The 19,720-nt window shown below is 43.5% G+C and overlaps 1 protein-coding gene across 1 annotated transcript in view; it reads left to right on the top strand.

Moving 5' to 3' along the window:
- SLC16A10 (solute carrier family 16 member 10) overlaps nucleotides 1-19,720 on the top strand; it is a 113,197-nt gene that overhangs the window by 87,303 nt on the left and 6,174 nt on the right. The window contains exon 4 of the mRNA XM_032408061.1: nucleotides 13,624-13,767. Within this exon, the coding sequence (XP_032263952.1) occupies nucleotides 13,624-13,767 (144 nt within the window). The remainder of the gene's footprint in view (nucleotides 1-13,623; nucleotides 13,768-19,720) is intronic.

Raw genomic sequence — 19,720 nt, 5'->3', positions numbered from 1 at the left:
GGAATATTATGTAGCCTTGAAAAATGAAATCTTGCCATTTGCAATGATGTGGTTGGAACTAGAGGGTATTATGCTAAGTGAAATAAGTCCATCAGAGAAAGACAATTATATGATCTTGCTCATGTGGACTTTAAGAAACAAAACAGGATCATAGGGGAAGAGAGGAAAAAATAAAACAAGATGAAATCAAAGAGGGGGACAAACCATAATAGACTCTTGAGCATAGGAAACAAACAGGGTTGCTGGAGGGGAGAGGGGTGGGGGGATGGGGTAACTGGGTGATGGACATTAAGGAGGGCATGTGATGTAATGAGCACTGGGTATTATATAAGACTGATGAATCACTGACCTCTACCTCTGAAACTAGTAATACATTATATGTTAATTGAATTTAAATAAAAATAAATACATACCAAAAAACCCCAAACAAACAAACTTGGCTTAATAATTTACATAAACTCAGTAAGAATAGTGTTAGACCATATAGATCCGTTAAATCCAGTTTTGCTGGAACTTTTATAAGGAATCTCCAGATTAAACTTTTAATAGCCTTTCTAGGCCAGAATCCAAGCCAAATACGTGCTGTCAGACATGGCTGCAATACCTGTAGATTTGAGCAAATTCCTCTTCTTGAGGTTCCCAAAATATCCTGAGATTCCTGCATCTGCCAGGAAGTGACATTCTTGACTCACCTGGTAAGGCTGCTGGGAACTCTGGAAGCAAGGTATCTTCCTCATACATTTCCTAATTTTCTACATACAGAGTTGCTTTCCTTATTTCCATCAGTCCTAATTACGTAGCAGAATTTTAACTTAGAAACCTTAGTCTCCAGTGAAAACTAAGTGATAACCAATTGTGAACTGTTACACCAGAATTCTTTAGATCTGAAATTTATGAATACATTTCATAATTTTTAAAAACATACTTTTCCATAGGACATTCTTTCAATAAGGCACAAAGCATGTTTTCCAACAGACCCAAGTATCTTTAGTTTCTCTGCAATGAGAAGCCAAAAGCATAAACCTATATTTAGTACTCACTGCTTTAATATTTTATCTTATTTCGAAGTGACTTCACTGTCCAATGATTTCAATTTATCATCCAAGCAAAACTTGAAAGTTTCAGGTTACCACAGACTTTAAAATCTATACAGAGGGTCAGATGGGCCATGAAACTGAACAAGACACATTCTACAGTTTTTGCGGAGGTCAGGATTTTGGGGACAATGCCATGAAGGCTTGTGCATATGAGACCTCCGACCATTTGGAGGAGTTCCGGCAAAAAAGGCCAAGCTGGAAGATAGTATTATAAGAAAGGGTTCTGTGGAGGGGCCACACCTCTTGATCTGGGAGTTTGTACTGAGGTCAGGAAACATTACATAAAAAGATGAAATGTTTTTCCTCAGGCTTTGGGGGTCAAATTTGCTCCGGTATTTAAGAATACAGCCCAAGAGTGAGTCCAAAGGAATAGAGGGGGTTTGTCCCAGAGTGGGAAAGACTGGCTGCCGATTTCCAAAGAGGCCTCCCACCAAAGGGAATGAAACTCTGACTTCTGGTCGCAATTTCAGTCAGGGCGTCCCATAGACCTGAGAAAAGACAGGACCTTATGCAGGGTGACTGACCCTACTGTCGCATCCCACCGAGGAGAGGGTCACAGCAAATGGCAATAGCAATCCCTGCTGGGGTGTCCCCTGCAACAGGGAAAGCCGGACACATGGTTGCCAAACCGGGTTGGAAAAAGAAGGGAGAGGACTCACCCCTCAGATGTGGAAATGTGTTTTGCCTGTTGGTCAAGATGCGGCTGGATCTGCCAGAACAAAGGAAAAAGGGGGAGCAAGGTAGCTGAGAGTCAGCCAGGATCAAGAAAGGGTCCCAACTGTCTCTAAGGTGTGCACATTCACCCTAGATGAGCTGTAGATGCAGTGGGAGAGGAGTGGAAAGGGCTCCTTCACCCTCACAGCATGGGCAGTCCAACCTGTTTGCCCTCAGACCTTCGGACCACACCAGGGAGCCATCTTGGTCAGGGACCTTCAGTTGTCTGAGGAGTACTAGGGTTGGCTGCCGAAGGGCTGAAAAGAAAAAGGAGAGGGAGGGAAGTATCCCTCACCCTTTCAGGCAAGGATGGTCTGGCGGGTTCCCCATGGGGCTTCAGATCCTCACCAAGGAGTAACTTTGGCCAGAGGTACTGGAGTCCAGTCCACTGAGGGAAAGTCCCAAGAAATTCCTGGAGAATCTGGGAAGAGTCCAGGGCTGACGAGGGTCCCCATACTGGCCACCAAATGTGGGGCATCCCAGTTGGGTGGGGGCCGGTGGCACAGGTGTGAAAGAATTCACCCAGGGTAGAATGAAGGAGATAGAAGTTTGTTGAATATACCGCATGGGAGCAGCGAGCAGGACAGCAAAGGAGGGACTGTCTTCGACAAGGTGGTGATGAGGGGCCACAGTTACAGGGCAGAGCGAAGGAGGGTGGGAACTTACGGAATTTTCCCTTTTTTGGTAATCTTAGGAACTGTGCCTGCTTGTAATAGGTCAGTTAGGGCCTAGGGCTATTTCAAGGTGGGTCACTTAATGATCCTGTTTGGGTCAGCTCGTGGTTGGTGGTCGCTGTGGGCCCTTTTGCCTTGCTCAAGTTTCCATTGCTCAAGCCTGTTGCCTAAAAGCGGCCTCTAGTGTTAATGCTTGGGATACGTGCTACAACATGGATGAAACTTGAAGACATTATGCTAAGTGAAATAAGCCATAGAAGGTCAAATACCGGGGCGCCTGGGTGGCTCAGTCGTTAAGCGTCTGCCTTCAGCTCAGGTCATGATCCCAGGGTCCTGGGATCGAGCCCCACATCGGGCTCCCTGCTCCGCGGGAAGCCTGCTTCTCCCTCTCTCACTCCCACTGCTTGTGTTCCCTCTCTCACTGTGTCTGTCTCTGTCAAATAAATAAATAAAATCTTTAAAAAAAAAAAAAAAAAAAAAAGAAGGTCAAATACCGTAGGATTCCACTTGGATGAGGTGTCCAGAGTAGGCATATTCATAGAAACAAGGTAGAATGGTGGTTGCCAGGGGTTTGGGGAAATGGGGAGTTAGTGTTTCATGGATACAGTGTTTCAGTATGGGGAAATGAGAATGTTCTGGGGATGGATGGTGGTGACGGCTACACAAGGTGAGTGTATTTAATGCCACCGAACTGTACACTTAAAAATGGTTAAAAATGGTAAATACTAGGTGATATACATTTTATTTAAAAATTTTTAAAAAGCTAAAACTTGGGCACAGCCTTATCAGAAAGATAAAAATGCCCTCCACAAATTTTCAAAACACCCTTGAGGGGATGGTACTGGCCAAATTGTGAACCAGCGTGCAGTATTGGTTTCAGATCAGGAAACTGATGTCCAAGATCTTGAAATCAGTAAGGAGTAGAGCTCATAATTCAGCTCCAAAGACTTTTTTCCCCCTGCTACGCCTGGGCCTTCCAACTCTCCATCACAAAGATTTTCTCTCTGCTGTGCCAACATCCTTAATCCAGACCACTCAGGCCTTCCATTTTCTTTTCTGTCCTCCTCTACCGGTGTGGTCTTTTTCTTCCTGAACACTTTAAAACTACAAAACAGAACTGAACATGTTTAAAATACTGTTAATCAACCTCCCCCCCCCTCCCCGCTGCCATCCACCCCAGAACTCTGAAATAGGCTTATTTCTTAAGAAAGGGTAAAACAAACAAACAAACAAACAAACTGGGGGTAGACAATCTCAGAAGTTATGGAAATGACATTAGTGGAAGGAAAACTGATCTAGGCCCAATCCTAACAATTTTTCATCATCAGTCAGATAAAAAATTTTTTCTAACTTGATGTGATACTAGGGAGTGGGTTAGCAATTAGCTAATTCTTAGAATTGATAGAGAAGACTCATCACTATATGCCTTACAAAGCCTGGAGGAGAGGGGGCACATCCCCTTTTCTAAACAAATGCAAACATGGAAACACATGATACCTCAGAAGAGCCTTCATCACAAACCAGGATCCATGTGTGCAGAGCTGCTGCGGCCAGGGTGTATTTTCAGAGTGTTCTTTGAAGTGTTAGCGACACAGGCAGGCTGTGGACTGTGGCTGAGTCCTCATCTTAGTCGAGGGGAGATGGTCTAACTCCTTCACAGACAGATACTCTTTTCTTGTTTTTGTTTTTAACAAGAGGAGGGGAGGGGTGGGGAGAGGCAGAGGGAGAGGGAGAGAATCCCAAGCAGCCTCCACACCTAGCACAGAGGGCTCAATCTCACGACCCCGAGATCATGACCTAAGCCAAAATCAAGAGTTAGAAGCTTAACCAACTGAGCCCCGACCCGCCTCCAGACAGACACTGTCTTAATTCACAGTGCAAATCAGCTGGGAACCAAGGGTCTCAGAGAGTGCTGAATCTGTGCCAGGAATGAGAGTCCAAGAAGGCGACTGTTTCGAATCAAATTTGGATTTAGGTGGAATGAATAAATTTAAATAAACCAACAGATTAAATATCTTTAATTGATCAGGAAGGACTAGAACAGTTTTTGATAATTTGTGAAATATCTGGCATAGAAATTGTCAGGGTCACTAAACTTCAAGTTACTCCAAAACCCTAGTGATTTATTTTCTCTTTTAAGTTGAAGTCCACCTTCTAAAGGATTATTTGAACTGGCATCTAAATCCAAATTGGTTTTGATTGATAATTCCTCTAGAACATTTTGCCAAATCGAGATCTGATCTAATTAATGCTATGTCAGGGATGGACTATTTATCTTTTCTGTTTTGGTTTTTTTTTTTTAATCTCAGGGAAATTATTTTTTTAGAAAAGGAAAAATAAATGCTTTTAGGGTTAGAAAATGTTTTCAAAATCAGATCAGGGTTTTTTGAGCCATCAGCCATCTTTCTTCCTTCTGAACTCTTCTGTTTCTGCTCCTTGGTGGCTGTTAAGTAACCTTCACTCTGGAAACTCTTCCCTCTATTTTCTCAGTCCTGACCTTTACGAGTCTTAACAGGGCCACATGTGATAACACACCACAGAAGCCCATCGTGGCGAAATGGAAAGACTGGCCGTTTAAGAAAACAAGCAGCGCCAGCTCCCTGTGCCTCCGAAAAGCCTGTCAGGCCAAAGGTCTGCTCCCTACCTGGTCAGCTGCTGAGGAGGCAGTTGGTACCTGCTCGGCAGGTGTCGTCACAACAGAAACATCTTCGTAGTAAAGCTGGGCTTTACTGGGCTGCCTGAAGATGGTAGCTCTTAAAAATGTTGTTAGGCAAAGAATTTTATGTTTTCACTTCAAATCTTAGCGCTGTTTTATTCTCAAAGCACAGTTGATCAGATTTAACAAGCTAAAACGACATTTGAGGCTGACCTAATCAAGGAGTATCTTTTAATAGCCATAAAGTTCTATTTCAACATTATTATGATATAAAGGGCTTAATTTTATGATTCCAAATCTGTGAGTGTAGTTTTCTTCCACCTTTGATCACCTCAGTGGGCTTGCTGGTGTACAGGGCACATGTAAAAAACCTAAGTGAATGCCCCACTTGTTTTAATTTACTTCCTTTTCTTTTCTTAGCAGAAACAGAGAGAGAGAAAACACAGTTGCTTGAAAAAGACAGAAAAAAAAAAAAAAGACCAAATCCTATTTCCTATTCAGATTTCTATTCATCTTACTTTGAAGTCAAAGGGTGAAGTTTTGATTTGCAACAAATTCTAAGATTATCCATTAACTACTCTAGCAGAGTTTCTGCTCCCTTTCTAATTTTTAAAGGGGCCAGGCTCTTTTCTTTGAGTTTGTCTTTAAAAAGTATATTTTCAGCAGAACAGTCTTTTAGAGTGATGGAATAGCTTTTCAAATACTGAATGGATGTGTTAGAAACTAAATTGCATGCAAGTGAGAAGCAACAGGCTGAAGCTGTTAATCTCTGGAGTGAAGAGCAAGTGAGTAGAAGTGCTCTGAACTCTGAATCCCTGTTGGAAAGTAGGGAGCTGCAGAAATCATTATTACAAAACCACTGAAAATATTGTGCAGCGTTTACTACCCCATTTTTGGAGGTAGCATATAACGTAAGAGATACAGGTCCCATGACCTGGCCACAAGAGTTTATTCTCCTAGGGACAGAATGAGTGCCTATTGTCCAGTTTGATGATGTGGACGTGAAGAGGAAGGGCAGAAGGGCAGAGAAGCAGAATCCTCACAGGCAAGGACAGATGAGGGCTGCATTACTGCATTGCTGGAATCAGTTTCTCTCTCAAAGGGCACAGTAACCACAACACCCGTGGAGGACAAATACTGTTGATTTTTTCCGCCCAGTTCTGCAGAGGTAGCTGAAGCTCTGTTAGTGCCACAGCCGGCCGTGCTCTGTTGGAGCTGTTTCTGTCTTGCTTTCCTGGCCTCCCTACATTACTGCCTTTTGTTGTTGTTTTTTTTAGCACTCCGAACTTGACTCAGCAGCTGTTACCGCACGTCCAGCATCAGAAATAGTTATCTTGAAGTGTCCCGTAGTTCCTCTTCTTTATTCCCCAAAGATATATAGTCTAACCTCTAGGTACAAAAGTTTGATCATCTTCTTTATGTAATAAGTTACATAAATGTTACATAAAAGACATTAAGCAAAAACCACCCTTCCCTTTAAAAAGTTGGAGGCAAGGGCAGTTGAGGCTAAAGACCATCATGGCATTGGCCAAATCACACACTTTTAGAAAACAACTATAGGTAATGATCAGACCTTTTTGACCAATAACCTTCTTGCTTTGCTGGTATGTACCACCACTGGGTTTCAAGGGTTTCTACAAATAAAGTGATTTAGGGTTCCCTCCTATTGGGTAGTCTTCTGTTGTGCAACTATTTGTCAAGGACAAGCGGGGGTTTCTAATGCCCTTACATCAGCTTTATTGGAGCTGGTTTTATACTATGGCCACCCATTTAATTTCCTTCATGGTTGCCTAAAAGCCAGAGGACTCAGCCTGGATTCTCCATGGGAGAACATTATGTCTTATGTCTCCCTGTGTCTGGGACCGTGGCTTCTCTGTAGGGGAGAGATGGAGAGGTCCCCCAGCAAGATGACTTTCTTACACTCCTGCCCCAGCCTCTCAAAAAGGAATCTGTGTCTGGGCTCTAGTGAGGGGAGAGGAACCTCACCCGTCAGTTGGCTGGTCAGAGACGTGTCATCCGTGGATATAGGTTGAATCACCGTTTACTTGAAGTGGGGATGGTTGGGAGGAAGGGCAAACTGTGAACTACTTTGTCTTTTTTTTCTTTCTTTCACCCATGATGTAGAATGAGCAGATATTTAGGGATATGAGTTTGTGGTTACTATGGATAACAAAATCCAAAAATGGCTTCTGTGGTTAACAAAAGTTGTTGCTCAAATGATGAAAAATGTTTCAGGAGCAGGTAGCATTCAAACTGTCAGCAAGGTTTTGGTAATCTCTGAGAGATGTGCAGCCCTGGAGTAAACACATGTTTGAGAACAGAAATAAAAGACTAACTCCTGCCTGGAAGGCACTTACACATTCAGATAAAGTCTACTTGAAACAACTGCTCTACAAAATGATGTTATTCCTTATGCACTAGTGGCCTCTGTTTTAAGCTCTGTATTGGTTTAAAAAATTAGATTAGGGGTGTCTGGGTGGCTCAGTTGGTTGAGTGTCCAGCTCATGATCTCATGGTCCTGCGATCAAGCCCCACCTTGGGCTCTGTACTCAGTGGGGAGTCTGCTTGAGAGTCTCTCTCTCCCTCTCTTTCTCTCTCTCTAAAGCTTTAAAAAAATGCTCATTAAAAAAAAGTGAGATTAAGGGGCGCCTGGGTGGCTCAGTCAGTTGAGCCTCCGACTCTTGATTTCGGCTCAGGTCAAGATCTCAGGGTCATGGGATCGGGCTCCACGCTGGGCTCTGCGCTGAGTGTGGAGCCTGCTTGGGATTCTCCCTCTCCCTCTGCCCCTCCCCCTGCTCGCCCCCCCCCCAAAAAGTTAAAAAGTTAAATATGGAAACATCTGTCCAACATTTGAATGTCCTTATCCATATAACTTTCTTAGACATATCGATTTTGCCTAATATTCATGTTTCTGCTGAAGTGCACGCCAGTCTCCAGAGGATGAGACATAGGCAGAGATTCATAAAATGATGTGCAGCAATCATGGGAGGCCCAGGCTGCAAGGAGAAAACACCAGATCTTCGAGGTACTGGTACCTCAGTGAGGAAGGATCTCTAGGACCCAGAGATCCAGCATCCCTAGATTCTGTTCTCCAACCCCTCAGATTCCCTTACTTGCTGACCAAAGAAACTTCTTTAGCTTGCAGATTTTGGCTGTGGGAGGAGGTAGTAGAAGCTGAAGTTCTTGTTTTATTTTAACAGCAACAACAGCAACGAATTTCAATGAAATAATACCCCTTATAGTTGAAGAACTAAGTTTCCACTTAAGCATAATTTGATTTTACCAAACTTACCCACTTTCAAAAGACCCAAAATATTTCACCTTAATATTCCTTTTAAGGATTACAAAGTAGAACTAGGGGGAATAGTAAACCACTAATAAAGAATAATAGCAGTTTGGCAGGCAGGTGTTCTTAGTTTCATCAAAAGAATGACTAGTAAATTTACTTTTTGGGTTTTTTTTTGTTTTTTTTGAAGATTTTATTTATTTATTTGACAGAGAGACAGCGAGAGAAGGAACACAAGCAGGGGGAGTGGGAGAGGGAGAAGCAGGCTTCTTGCGAAGCAGGGAGCCCAATGCGGGGCTCGATCCCAAGACACTGGGATCATGACCTGAGCTGAAGGCAGACACTTAACGATTGAGCCACCCAGGCACCCCTAAATTTAGTTTTTTTGAATACTAAAAAATGTCTTTTGAAAAGTTATAATAGATCCTTTGGGTACTTACTGAAGTAGATTAATACATTAAGTCTGGATTCAAATTCCAAAATAAAGCTGATGAATACACATAATTATATCCTACCTACCTTAAATCAGGTTATTCATTTTCTTCAGAATTGAGCTGGAATCTATCTTTCCACTTTGTCTGATTTCACTTATGGAGGAGTGATAAGGGCCTGGAGGAATAAGCCAGTTTGAGGTTACCTTTATCATAAACAGCTGTCTTATCTTTGCAGCCACAAGTGGATTTCTTAGACCAACACCATTCAATAGAAATATAATGCAAGCCACATATGTGATTTATAATTTTCTAGTTTCCATATTTAAAAATAATAAATGAAATTAGTTTCACAGTATATTTAACAGTATATATTTATTTATTTAATATAGGCAAAATATTTCAACTTGGAATCAGTTTTTAAATTGTTGAGATATTTTGCATGCTTTCTTTTCAGTAAGTCTTTTAAATTTGCTGTGTTTTTTTTTTTTTTTTAAGATTTTATTTATTTGACAGAGAGAGACACAGTGAGAGAGGGAACACAAGCAGGGGGAGTGGGAGAGGGAGAAGCAGGCTTCCCGTGGAGCAGGGAACCTGATGTGGGGCTCGATCCCAGGACCCTGGGACCATGACCTGAGCCGAAGGCAGGCGCTCAACGACTGAGCCACCCAGGCGCCCCTTGCTGTGTGTTTTATACTTAGCACATCTCAGTCTGCAGTAGCTCCATTTTCAGTGCTCAGTAGTGCCCGTGTGGCTAGTAGCTGCTGTACCGGACAGCACAGTGTTAGCACGGTGCGTGTAAGGAGGCAGCTGGAGGTGAGGCTGCAGGAGCAAAGCAGGAAGGCTTTCATCTGTCAAACCAGGAGTCGGAGCTTTACCCTGAAGGCTATGGGAGCCATCAAAGGATCTTAGGCAGAGAAGTGTTTTTAATTTTGAACTTAATCTGGTGGTCTCAGAGAATAGAGATTCAGGAGTGGGGGCTCAAGCAAGAAGTATGCTAGAAGGCTATTGTTGTCTAAGTGAGGAGTGATAGGAACCTAAACTAAGGCAACCCTCCCTCGGGTCCCCTCCCTCTTCAGGAGCTTTGTACTATCACTTTACCATCACTCAATAAACCTTGCTTCGCTGCCCACAAAAAAAAAAAAAGGAACCTAAACTAAAACACGGGGAACAAAGACCAAAAGAAGTGTGTCTAAGAAGGGTAGGAGGTAAGATCATCAGAATTTAGGTAGGGGTGACTCTGGATCTCGGGGAACGGAGAGGGAGTAATTTAGGGTGGTTATCCAGTTTCTCCCTTGGGTAGTTGGGCCAACAGTAGTAGTGTTACCTGAAATGGAGGGAGGGCAGGTTGTGAGGGGGAGAGGAGTTCAGCATGGGGCATGGTGGCTTTGAGATGTCTTTGGAACAGGCAAGTGGATAGGTCTAGTTTGACATGTAAGAGTTGACACAAGAGAATGCGTAGCCTTAGAAGCTGGAAGGGCTGGGTAGGAATAGTCAGTACTTAAGCTGCCAATGAAAACGTTAGGCAGTGACAAGAAGGGGATGTAAGACAGAGATAATCAAGGACAGCCTGATAGAAAAGGTGGGATTTGAGCAGTCTGAAAGGAACAGTCAACAAAACCAAAAGACAACTGACAGAATGGGAGAAGATACTTGCAAATGACATATCAGATAAAGGGCTAGTATCCAAAATCTATAAAGAACTTATCAAACTCAACACCCAAAGAACAAATGATCCAATCAAGATATGGGCAGAAGACATGAACAGACATTTTTCCAAAGAAGACGTCCAAATGGCCAACAGACACATGAAAAAGTGCTCAACATCGCTCGGCATCAGGGAAATCCAAATCAAAACCTCAATGAGATACCACCTCACACCAGTCAGAATGGCTAAAATTAACAAGTCAGGAAACGACAGATGTTGGTGGGGATGCGGAGAAAGAGGAACCCTCCTACACTGTTGGTGGGAATGCAAGCTGGGGCAGCCACTCTGGAAAACAGTATGGAGGTTCCTCAAAAAATTGAAAATAGAGCTGCCCTACGACCCAGCAATTGCACTACTGGGTATTTACCCCAAAGATACAAATGTAGTGATCCAAAGGGGTACGTGCACCCCGAAGTTTATAGCAGCAATGTCCACAATAGCCAAACTATAGAAAGAGCCAAGATGTCCATCAACAGATGAGTGGATAAAGAAGAGGGGGTATATATATACAATGGAATATTATGCAGCCATCAAAAGGAATGAAATCTTGCCATTTGCAACGACGTGGATAGAACTGGAGGGTATTATGCTGAGCGAAATAAGTCAATCAGAGAAAGACATGTATCATATGATCTCACTGATATGAGGAATTCTTATTCTCAGGAAACAAACTGAGGGTTGCTGGAGTGATGGGGGGCGGGAGGGATGGGGTGGCTGGGTGATAGACATTGGGGAGGGTATGTGCTATGGTGAGCGCTGTGAATTGTGTAAGACTGTTGACTCACAGACCTGTACCTCTGAAACAAATAATACATTATATGTTTAAAAAAAACAAGAAGAAGATAGCAGGAAGGGAAAAATGAAGGGGGGGGGAATTGGAGGGGTAGACGAACCATGAGAGACTATGGACTCTGAGAAACAAACTGAGGGTTCTAGAGGGGAGGGGGGTGGGGGGATGGGTTAGCCGGGGGATGGGTTAGCCCGGTGATGGGTATTAAGGAGGGCACGTACTGCATGGAGCACTGGGGCTTATACACAAACAATGAATCATGGAACACTACATCAAAAACTAATGATGTAATGTGTGGTGATTAACATAACATAATAAAAAAAAAAGGAAAGAAAGAATGGGTGGGATTCAGAAAGTCAAAGAAGATGGAAGAGGTAGCAGAAATGTAGAGGTAAGAAAGTGTGAGACGTGTTTAAGCGACACCGAATAAACCTGTCCTGCTGGGCCAGATAGGATTAGGGCTAAGATCAAAGCCGGCCTAATGCAGTTTGCAGACATGTTTTGTTTGGCTTGCATGGGGTTAGATCATGCCAGGTTCTAAATTTAAGGTAGGTGCCAACATTTCCACACAAAAAAATTTCTGACTTTCCTTTAAAAGAAAAGGGGGCTGGGAGATAGCTTGGCAACATGGTGGTCCTATATGGTAATAATCAACTTAAGTACGTGCTCCCTCTCCCCAACAAGTCTGTTTCACTCCTTAATGTTACTTGCCTGAGTCCTTTAGACATTTGCATTTTCTGCTTTTGAGTTGAGGATCAGTAGGTAATAAAGGCAAAAAGATAGACTGGTGACAGGTTATGAAGGGCTTTTAATACCAAAGTAAAGAATATAAATATAGGTGTTGGCATATCCAAGTGGGCATAAAAATGCAAAATGGAAGTCTCTTAAGGGGATGTCATTCATCCCTGAAGGCTGCTGGGACCCCCTGGGAACATCGGGCCGTTGAACTTGCTGGGTAATTTGCTTTGCAGGCTTCTGGAATTCAGGCCAAAGTTTGATGTAGGGAACAGTAAGTCTGATTGTTTCAAACAACTGTTTGGATTTGTTAAAACATCTCTGTGATTTCAGAGAAAACAGTAGGAGTACAGACATGCTTTTTATCCTTACTGTGAGAACACAGATGATCATTGAGAGAATGGAAGCGCTAAGATAGGGGTGACACTTAGGGGCTGTGGAGCAAAGCTTATGCTAGTGGGTGCTGAGTTGCATGTTTTATCACCCAGGATAACACCTGCCTGGTCACACTGCCTTTTAAAACATTGTCAGGTGCCCGTTTTACAGTCACTGTTCTAGGTACGGTGTAAATTAAGGGAAAAAGGTCCTTTAAAAAAGGCTAAAATTAATATACAGCAAGAGTACAAGCCAGGAAGAGAGGGAGAAGCAGGCCCCCTGTGGAGCAGGCCCCCTGTGGAGCCCCGACGTGGGGCTCCATCCCAGGACCCTGGGATCATGACCTGAGCCGAAGGCAGATGCTTAACCAACTGAACTACCCAGGCGTCCCCTAAAATTAATACCTAATCATTATTAACTGTGTCGGTCACTATTCGAAGTTCTTTACACAGATACTTTACTTTAATCCTCATAACCACCTTCTTGAGGTACTGTTGCTATCTCCATTTTATAGACAAGGAAACTGAGGACTTACAGGTTAAGAACTTACTCAGGGTCATCAGGCTGATAAGGGATGGACCCTAGACTTGAACCCAAGCAGTCTCTCTAAGAGGCTTTTCTTCTAAGTGCTGTGTTCAGCTGCCTCTAGATCTGTCCGTTTTGATGGCACACAAGCAGGTTCACAGGTAGGGACCCTTACGCTCTTACCCTGGAAGCTCCAGGACAGCTTATTTCAGGGCTGTCAGTTTGGTTCAGGTTCTCCAAGAAGATATGAAACTGCCTTAAATTGCCTTTAAGAGAGCAGATAATTGGGTCCTTAGGTGACCTTGAGAGAGCAAGGTTGTCTGGTATGTTTAAAGTATGTTCTCTTCCTTTAGCTAATGGCTCAATGTCAGCTTACAAAATGTGTGTTGGTAACGCGTTTTTGAAATAAGACCTCGCATAAGGATTCTTGTTTCTTTTATGCAAGCTAAATCACGTTAGCCTTGTCTTCATATGTTCTGATGAAAAATTATCACAGAAGAAATTTTATAAATATTTGGATTTGGAAGGGGGTGAGAGTCCATAACATTGTAGAGACACAAAGGCATTTTGTGTCAAAACTTGTCAATTTTTCCTACCGTATTTAGTGTTGCCTCTTTCTCTTTGGTCCACAGATGAAACATGTGAATGAAAGATTTCAAGATGGAAAAAATAAAGAGGTGGTTCTCATGTGCATTGGCATCACTTCAGGGGTTGGACGGCTGCTCTTTGGCAGGATTGCAGATTATGTGCCTGGTGTGAAGAAGGTTTATCTTCAGGTACTTTCTTAAGCCACTTTTCCCCCAGCAAAATTATCTTTATCCCCTTATGTCTCGTTATACGTATTTATTTGCTTAAATTCTTCTGTAAAAATGACAGATATTTTCTGGAACCTAACTTCTACCAGCAGTTTTTCAAGGGCAAAATTGGTTATGAGTTTTGGGTTTTCAACATGGGACATTGGCGATCAAACAATCTTATTTGTTTTGTCATGGAACTCCACCAAATCAGAATGTTTTTTGCCCGTTGCTTTTCCTAAGAAGAATGTTTTATTTTTGGCACAGTTCTCATAGTCATGCGCCTTTTGCAATATCTTGTGAAGTTCAGGGGGGTGTGTTTCTTCTGAACTTCTTACTGCGGATTGCCTCCTGGGTGTTGAGAGGGGTGCACTAAACTAATGCTAATTCCAAGATCATACTGACACTCATTTGACAAGTTCTTAAATGACTCCTCCATGCTAGACACTGGGCTGAATGCTGCAGATGAAGCATGAAACATGATCTGTGCCCTCAGTTAGTAGCTAATGGTCTCATGGGTAGACAGATAAAACAGTGTTGCAGCACAGTGGAATAATGACTATTTTAGATGGGTGCCATAGAAACGCAGGCTCCAAACATCTGAATCACTAGCGAGGGTCTGAGCAGGCTTCCTGGGCTGGTGGGCTGTTAAGAGGTGAGTGGTAGTCAGATAGATAAAGCAGAGAAGTGTGTTCCAGGCCGAGGAAACCACATGGGCAGGGAGGTGGAGGTGTGACACAGTATATTATGTCTGGGAAACTGAACAAAAGGAGAGAGAAAGGGAATAGAGGGAGAGCACTAAATTGGCTGGAGGGAGAGGCTCAGGAGCCAGGTTAGGAAGAGGATGAACACTATCCTGAAATCTACCAGGAGCCATGAGAGGGTTTTAACCAAGGAAGTGACACGATAGGAGTTGTATTTTATTAAGCTTAATCCAGGAACTGTGTAGGGTGGAATGAAGTGGAGGAGGGGCAAGAGTGCAGACAGTCCCAGAAAGCTACATATTGTATAGCTCCCTTTCTGGGAAGTGGCCAGAATGGGCAGCGCCACGAGACAAAGTAGATTTGTGGTTGCCTGGGGCCGGGGGAGGAGGCAGTGGGGGGTAACTGCTACAGGGTATGGGGATCCTTTTTGGGGTGATAAAAATATTCTAAAATTAGGCATTAGTGATGGTGGTACGACTTTGTTAACTCAAACCCACTCATTATTTACTTTAAAGGGGTGACTTTTATGGTAGGTGAATTTATTATCTCAATAAAGCTGTTGTTTAAAAAAAGTGGAGGCAGAGGGACTAGTTGGAGACTGTTGAAGTAGTCTAGGCAGGAGGAACCAAGGCAGAAACACTGGAATCAGACAGGGTGTAAAATAGGGATATTGGGAATGAGAGTTTGATGGAGCCACCTCAGCTGGGTCTGAGATTTGTGGCTCCCGTCACAGAGTGGATGGTTGTGTTGTTTCATTAAGATCAATAATTCAGTAATGGAGTAAGATGCTCAGTTCGTTGTTGCCATTTTAAATTTGTGGGGTTTGTGGGAAAGCCGGGTTTGGAGCTCCTGAGAGAGTCTCAGAGACCCGTGGGACTTCGGCATCCATGGGCTGTATGGCGGGAGCGGAGGAGCGGGGTGTGCAGCGGAGAATGGAAGGGGTGCCCAGACTGGTGGGAAGGAAGCAGGGCACAGAGTGTTTTCAGAGGCAGGAGTGGTCAGCAGTGTTGGCAGCTAGTGAGAGGGCAAGCACATTAAAGACTAAAAGGTTTTCACTGGATTTAGCTGCAGAGTTTCACTGGAGTGGCAGGTGCTAAAGATGAATCATGATCACTGAGTAAGTGGCCATGTGGACTACTTTGCCCAAAAGCTTGGCTCTGAAGCGAAGGTGAAGGGGAGTCCCGGGAGGGGGCAGTTAGAGATTGGGGCATTGAGTGTGTCTCCTCACTCTATAGATGGGAGGCAGTATTTGGGTTGGGCCTTGAAGGAGAAGTGGGATTTGGGTGCAGGAAAATGATTGGAAAAGGCATTTACTACAGATAAAGTAACTTCCATTGATTGATTTGAAATAACAGCATCCACCCTTTATTGAGTACTTCCATGTGCCAGACGTGCATTCTCTGGTATTCCTCACCCCAGCCCTCTGACGACGGTATCGTGGTCACTTGCACTTAGAGGTGTGAACCCTGAGGAACAGAGAGGCGGCCTCACTGCGGGTGTCTGTGTGTAGGTCCCAGCAGACAGCTGCAGAAAGGAGTCTGGGCACATGGGGGAAGGAAGTGTCCATAGCTGGTAGAGTGCTACTTTTGAAAGCATTTACTGTATTATGATCATTCCCCTTTTATTAGGACCCAGCTGTGGATATTGTTGTGGATCAGTTGGTCTTGTTCTCAAGGGTCAAGAGAACCCTCTAATGGACACTTGTTGCATTACAGACTTTCAGCTTCCTTTCATTCTTTCCAGAGATTGTGTCTACTCTGCTCTAGGCTAGACCCTGGCGGGGTGATGCACACACGACGTGCGTGGCCCCTGAGTTCCTGGAGCAAAACTGGGGGCAGGAAAAATGAAGAACTCAAGAAGACAGGGAGAGTGACATGGGAAGAGGTTGGAAAGTTAGGAAGGGCCAGATTATACAGGACCTTAAAAGCCAAAATGAAGAGATTTTACTTTAAGTGTAGTGGGTCTTTGTTGGAGAATGATGTGGTCTGATTTCACATTTTTTTTTAAAGCTATATTTATTTGAGTCGGGGGAGAGGGAGAGAATCTCAAGGAGACTTCCCACTGAGCGTGGAGCCCAACACGGGGCTCAATCTCACGACCCTGAGATCATGACCTTAGCCGAAATCAAGAGTCAGGCGCCCCTGATTTCACATTTTATTTTTTTATTTTTTTTTAAAGATTTTATTTATTTATTTGAGAGAGAGAGAGCATGAGCAGGGGGAGGGACAGAGGGAGAAGCAGGCTCTCAGCCGAGCAGGGAGCCCGATGTGGGGCTCGTTCCCAGGACCCTGGGATCATGACCTGAGCCGAAGGCAGATGCCTAACGACTGAGCCACCCAGGCGCCCCCTGATTTCACATTTTAAAGTCACTGTGGTTGTATGTGGAGGAGAGATTCCTGGGCTGGGAGCAGTAATCCCTTCTCCACAGTAGTGTGTGCTGAGTCACAGGGAGGGGTTGCATTTCCGAGAGGCCTGTGAAGGAGGCAGAAGGCCTTCTGTGGGCCGTGTGGCTGTGGGGCCACCAGCGGGCCCCGCCTGTGAACAGAGTGCCACAGGCCCAACCCATGTGGACTTGCTCCTTTATATCACTCCCTGCCTCTGTCTCTCCTTTTTCCTGGCTCCCCTGCCCAACTCCCAACCATTCAGTGTGGTTTTTGGTTCTTGGCTGTTCTCTGCTGCAGCCAACTCCAGCTCTGCCTGTTTGCTTATTCCCCACCGTTCTTTCCCTCGCTGGCTGGCTGCCTTTTGGCCTCGCCTTTGAGAGCTGGAGCTTCCACTGCTTACCTTCCTTACCTTCTCGTCACTGGTGGTGCGGACATACCTGCTCCCTGCTCTTGTCTGTGACAGCCCAACCTCACGGGGCTGTGATGGTTCTCTCCCCTCCCCGTCTCCTAGCAGCTGGGCACAGAACACACTTCACAACCTCCCACATGGTCTAATTTCTGGTCACAGTCATCTTGGGTCTGGGAGGCTGCAGAGCAGAAAAGCACAGGCTCTGGAGTGAGACACGATTTCACCCCAGTTCTCGTCACCAGCTGTCTCCAGAACCGGCCAAGGGCTGCGGTGAGGATTCATGGTGACAACTTATGTAAAGTGTCAGCCCAGAGTGCATGATTAATAAATCCTTCCTTTGATTATGTTTTAATAGTCTATCAAATACTGAAGCAGATCCTGATTTGGAACAGGTCTCAAGAAAGGAGACCTTGGTTATCCCGAACTAGACATCTTTGCTTATAATTTTTTTAAAGTAATCTGTACACCCAACATGGGGCTCAAACTCACAACCCTGAGATCAAGAGTTGCATGCTTCACCAGGTGAGCCAGCCAGGTGCCCCAGAGACCTTTGCTGATAGATAGACTCAACTTTTTGTTCAGGAGTCTCACGCTTTTGCTTCAGAGTTCTGAATGTAAACTCTATCAAGGTCTTGGTTTCCAGGTATTTTCAGCCTAACCGTTTTAAATGCTGAGCAAAGAGATGACTGAACTGCATTATCTGGAATAATAATGGTTAAAGGCTTTCTGCTCTGGGTTCCTAGCTGGAAAAATCTGGAAACTTTATAGTGAATAAATTTGTAGGAGCAACACTTGAATCTAACTGTGGCCAGTTGTGTGTCTGCCTCTGAAAATGCCTTCTGCTTATTCACGTGCAGCTCATTTTTCTTCTTGAGCTATACTTAGATTCCTGAGCAAAACTTAAACAGACATTTCTCCAAGAATGTTCTCTTTGTGATAGAAATGGGGATGGATAAAACAACAACAACAAAAAAACCCAATTTTTTTTGTTCTTTAAGTATGTAAACTAACTTAAGCAAGGGGTTCTATAATAGAACCTATAATATTGTGACAGAAGATATTTCCTTGGATGATTTTAAGAAAACAAAAGCAGGAAATACATCTCAACTGTCAATGCCTTATTAAATGTCAGTGCCAGAGGCTAGAAGAGAATTAGGGACCTTTGAATACCTCATTTAAATCCAACCAGAGCTGCTATGTTTGAGGAGGGGAAAGAAGATTGTAGTAATATTAAATTTATTTATCTTTCAAACTGGAGCCCAGTATTTACAAATCAATATTTGATGTATGGATCAATATTTATTTGGGGAAGTGATGAAGTACAGAAACTCCCGTATGAACAGTTCACCAGCTATTTTCTGAGAGAGACTAAAAGGATAAATGTGTAAATGCCTATGAACTCAATTCTTAACAAAAAACCAAGAAATTTTACTTTTAAATAACAATTTCTATTTAAGTTACTAAAACTTAACAATTTTGAATAAAAACTAGTAATTATTGTCAAATAATTGAAAAAAGAGAATATAGTTAATATAGTTTTACCTGAGGGGAACTCGTAGTCAGGTAAAGTATTAAGAAATTATAAGCTCAAATATATAGTAATAAATTTGAAAGGTGGGGAGGGGCAGAGGGAGAGGGAAAGAGAGAATCTTAAGCAGACTTCACGCCCAGTGCAGAGCCCAGCCGACACAGGGCTGGATCTCATGACCCTGAGATCGTAACTTGAGCCAAATCAAGAGTCGGATGCTTAACTGACTGAGCCACTAGACACCCCTAAATCTGAAACTCTTAAGTTTTTTTTAAGATTTTATTTATTTGACAGAGAGAGCACAAGTAGGGGGAGCAGCAGGCAGAAGGAGAGGGAGAAGCAGGCCTCCCGCCAAGCAAGGAGCCCAGTGTGAGGCCCGATCCCAGGACCCTGGGATCCTGACCTGAGCCGAAGGCAGACGTTTAACTGCTGAGCCACCCAGGCGCCCTGAGTGAATTATTTTTTACAAAACTAACCAAAGAACAAAAACTGGAAGGGGCCAAAAATGTATAGAAAAATCAGGATAACTACCAGAAGTAAAGCACCTGGGTCTCATGTTATGTAAATTTGTCCGAGAAAAACATTCATTTATTGAGCACAATTGACTTGGTGCCAAGTAGTGTGCTAGGCTTTCAATAATTCACTCTGGTTCTCTTATCTTGGGAGAGATTTTTACTGAACAAAATAGTAAAGGAATAGGAAACATATTCAAAGGAAAAAATATTCTTGAAAGGTAACCTAGTATAGTTACAGTGGCATGGTTGGGAATGTTTGGTTGGTGGCTTTACCAATTAAATCCATGGAATGTGGCCCCACAATGTCCTGAAGTTTTATTCTAGATTCTCTGGAGTTTGTGATAATAGATGAGTTTCTAAGATTCAAATAACTTTCCATGTTTTTCTGCTTTTGT

This window comes from Phoca vitulina, unplaced genomic scaffold (genome assembly GCF_004348235.1).
Source record: "Phoca vitulina isolate PV1807 unplaced genomic scaffold, GSC_HSeal_1.0 scaffold9, whole genome shotgun sequence".
In the NCBI taxonomy this organism is placed as follows: domain Eukaryota; kingdom Metazoa; phylum Chordata; class Mammalia; order Carnivora; family Phocidae; genus Phoca; species Phoca vitulina.
The sequence above is the reverse complement of the archived record's forward strand: the minus strand, read 5'-3'. Positions and strand labels throughout refer to the sequence as shown.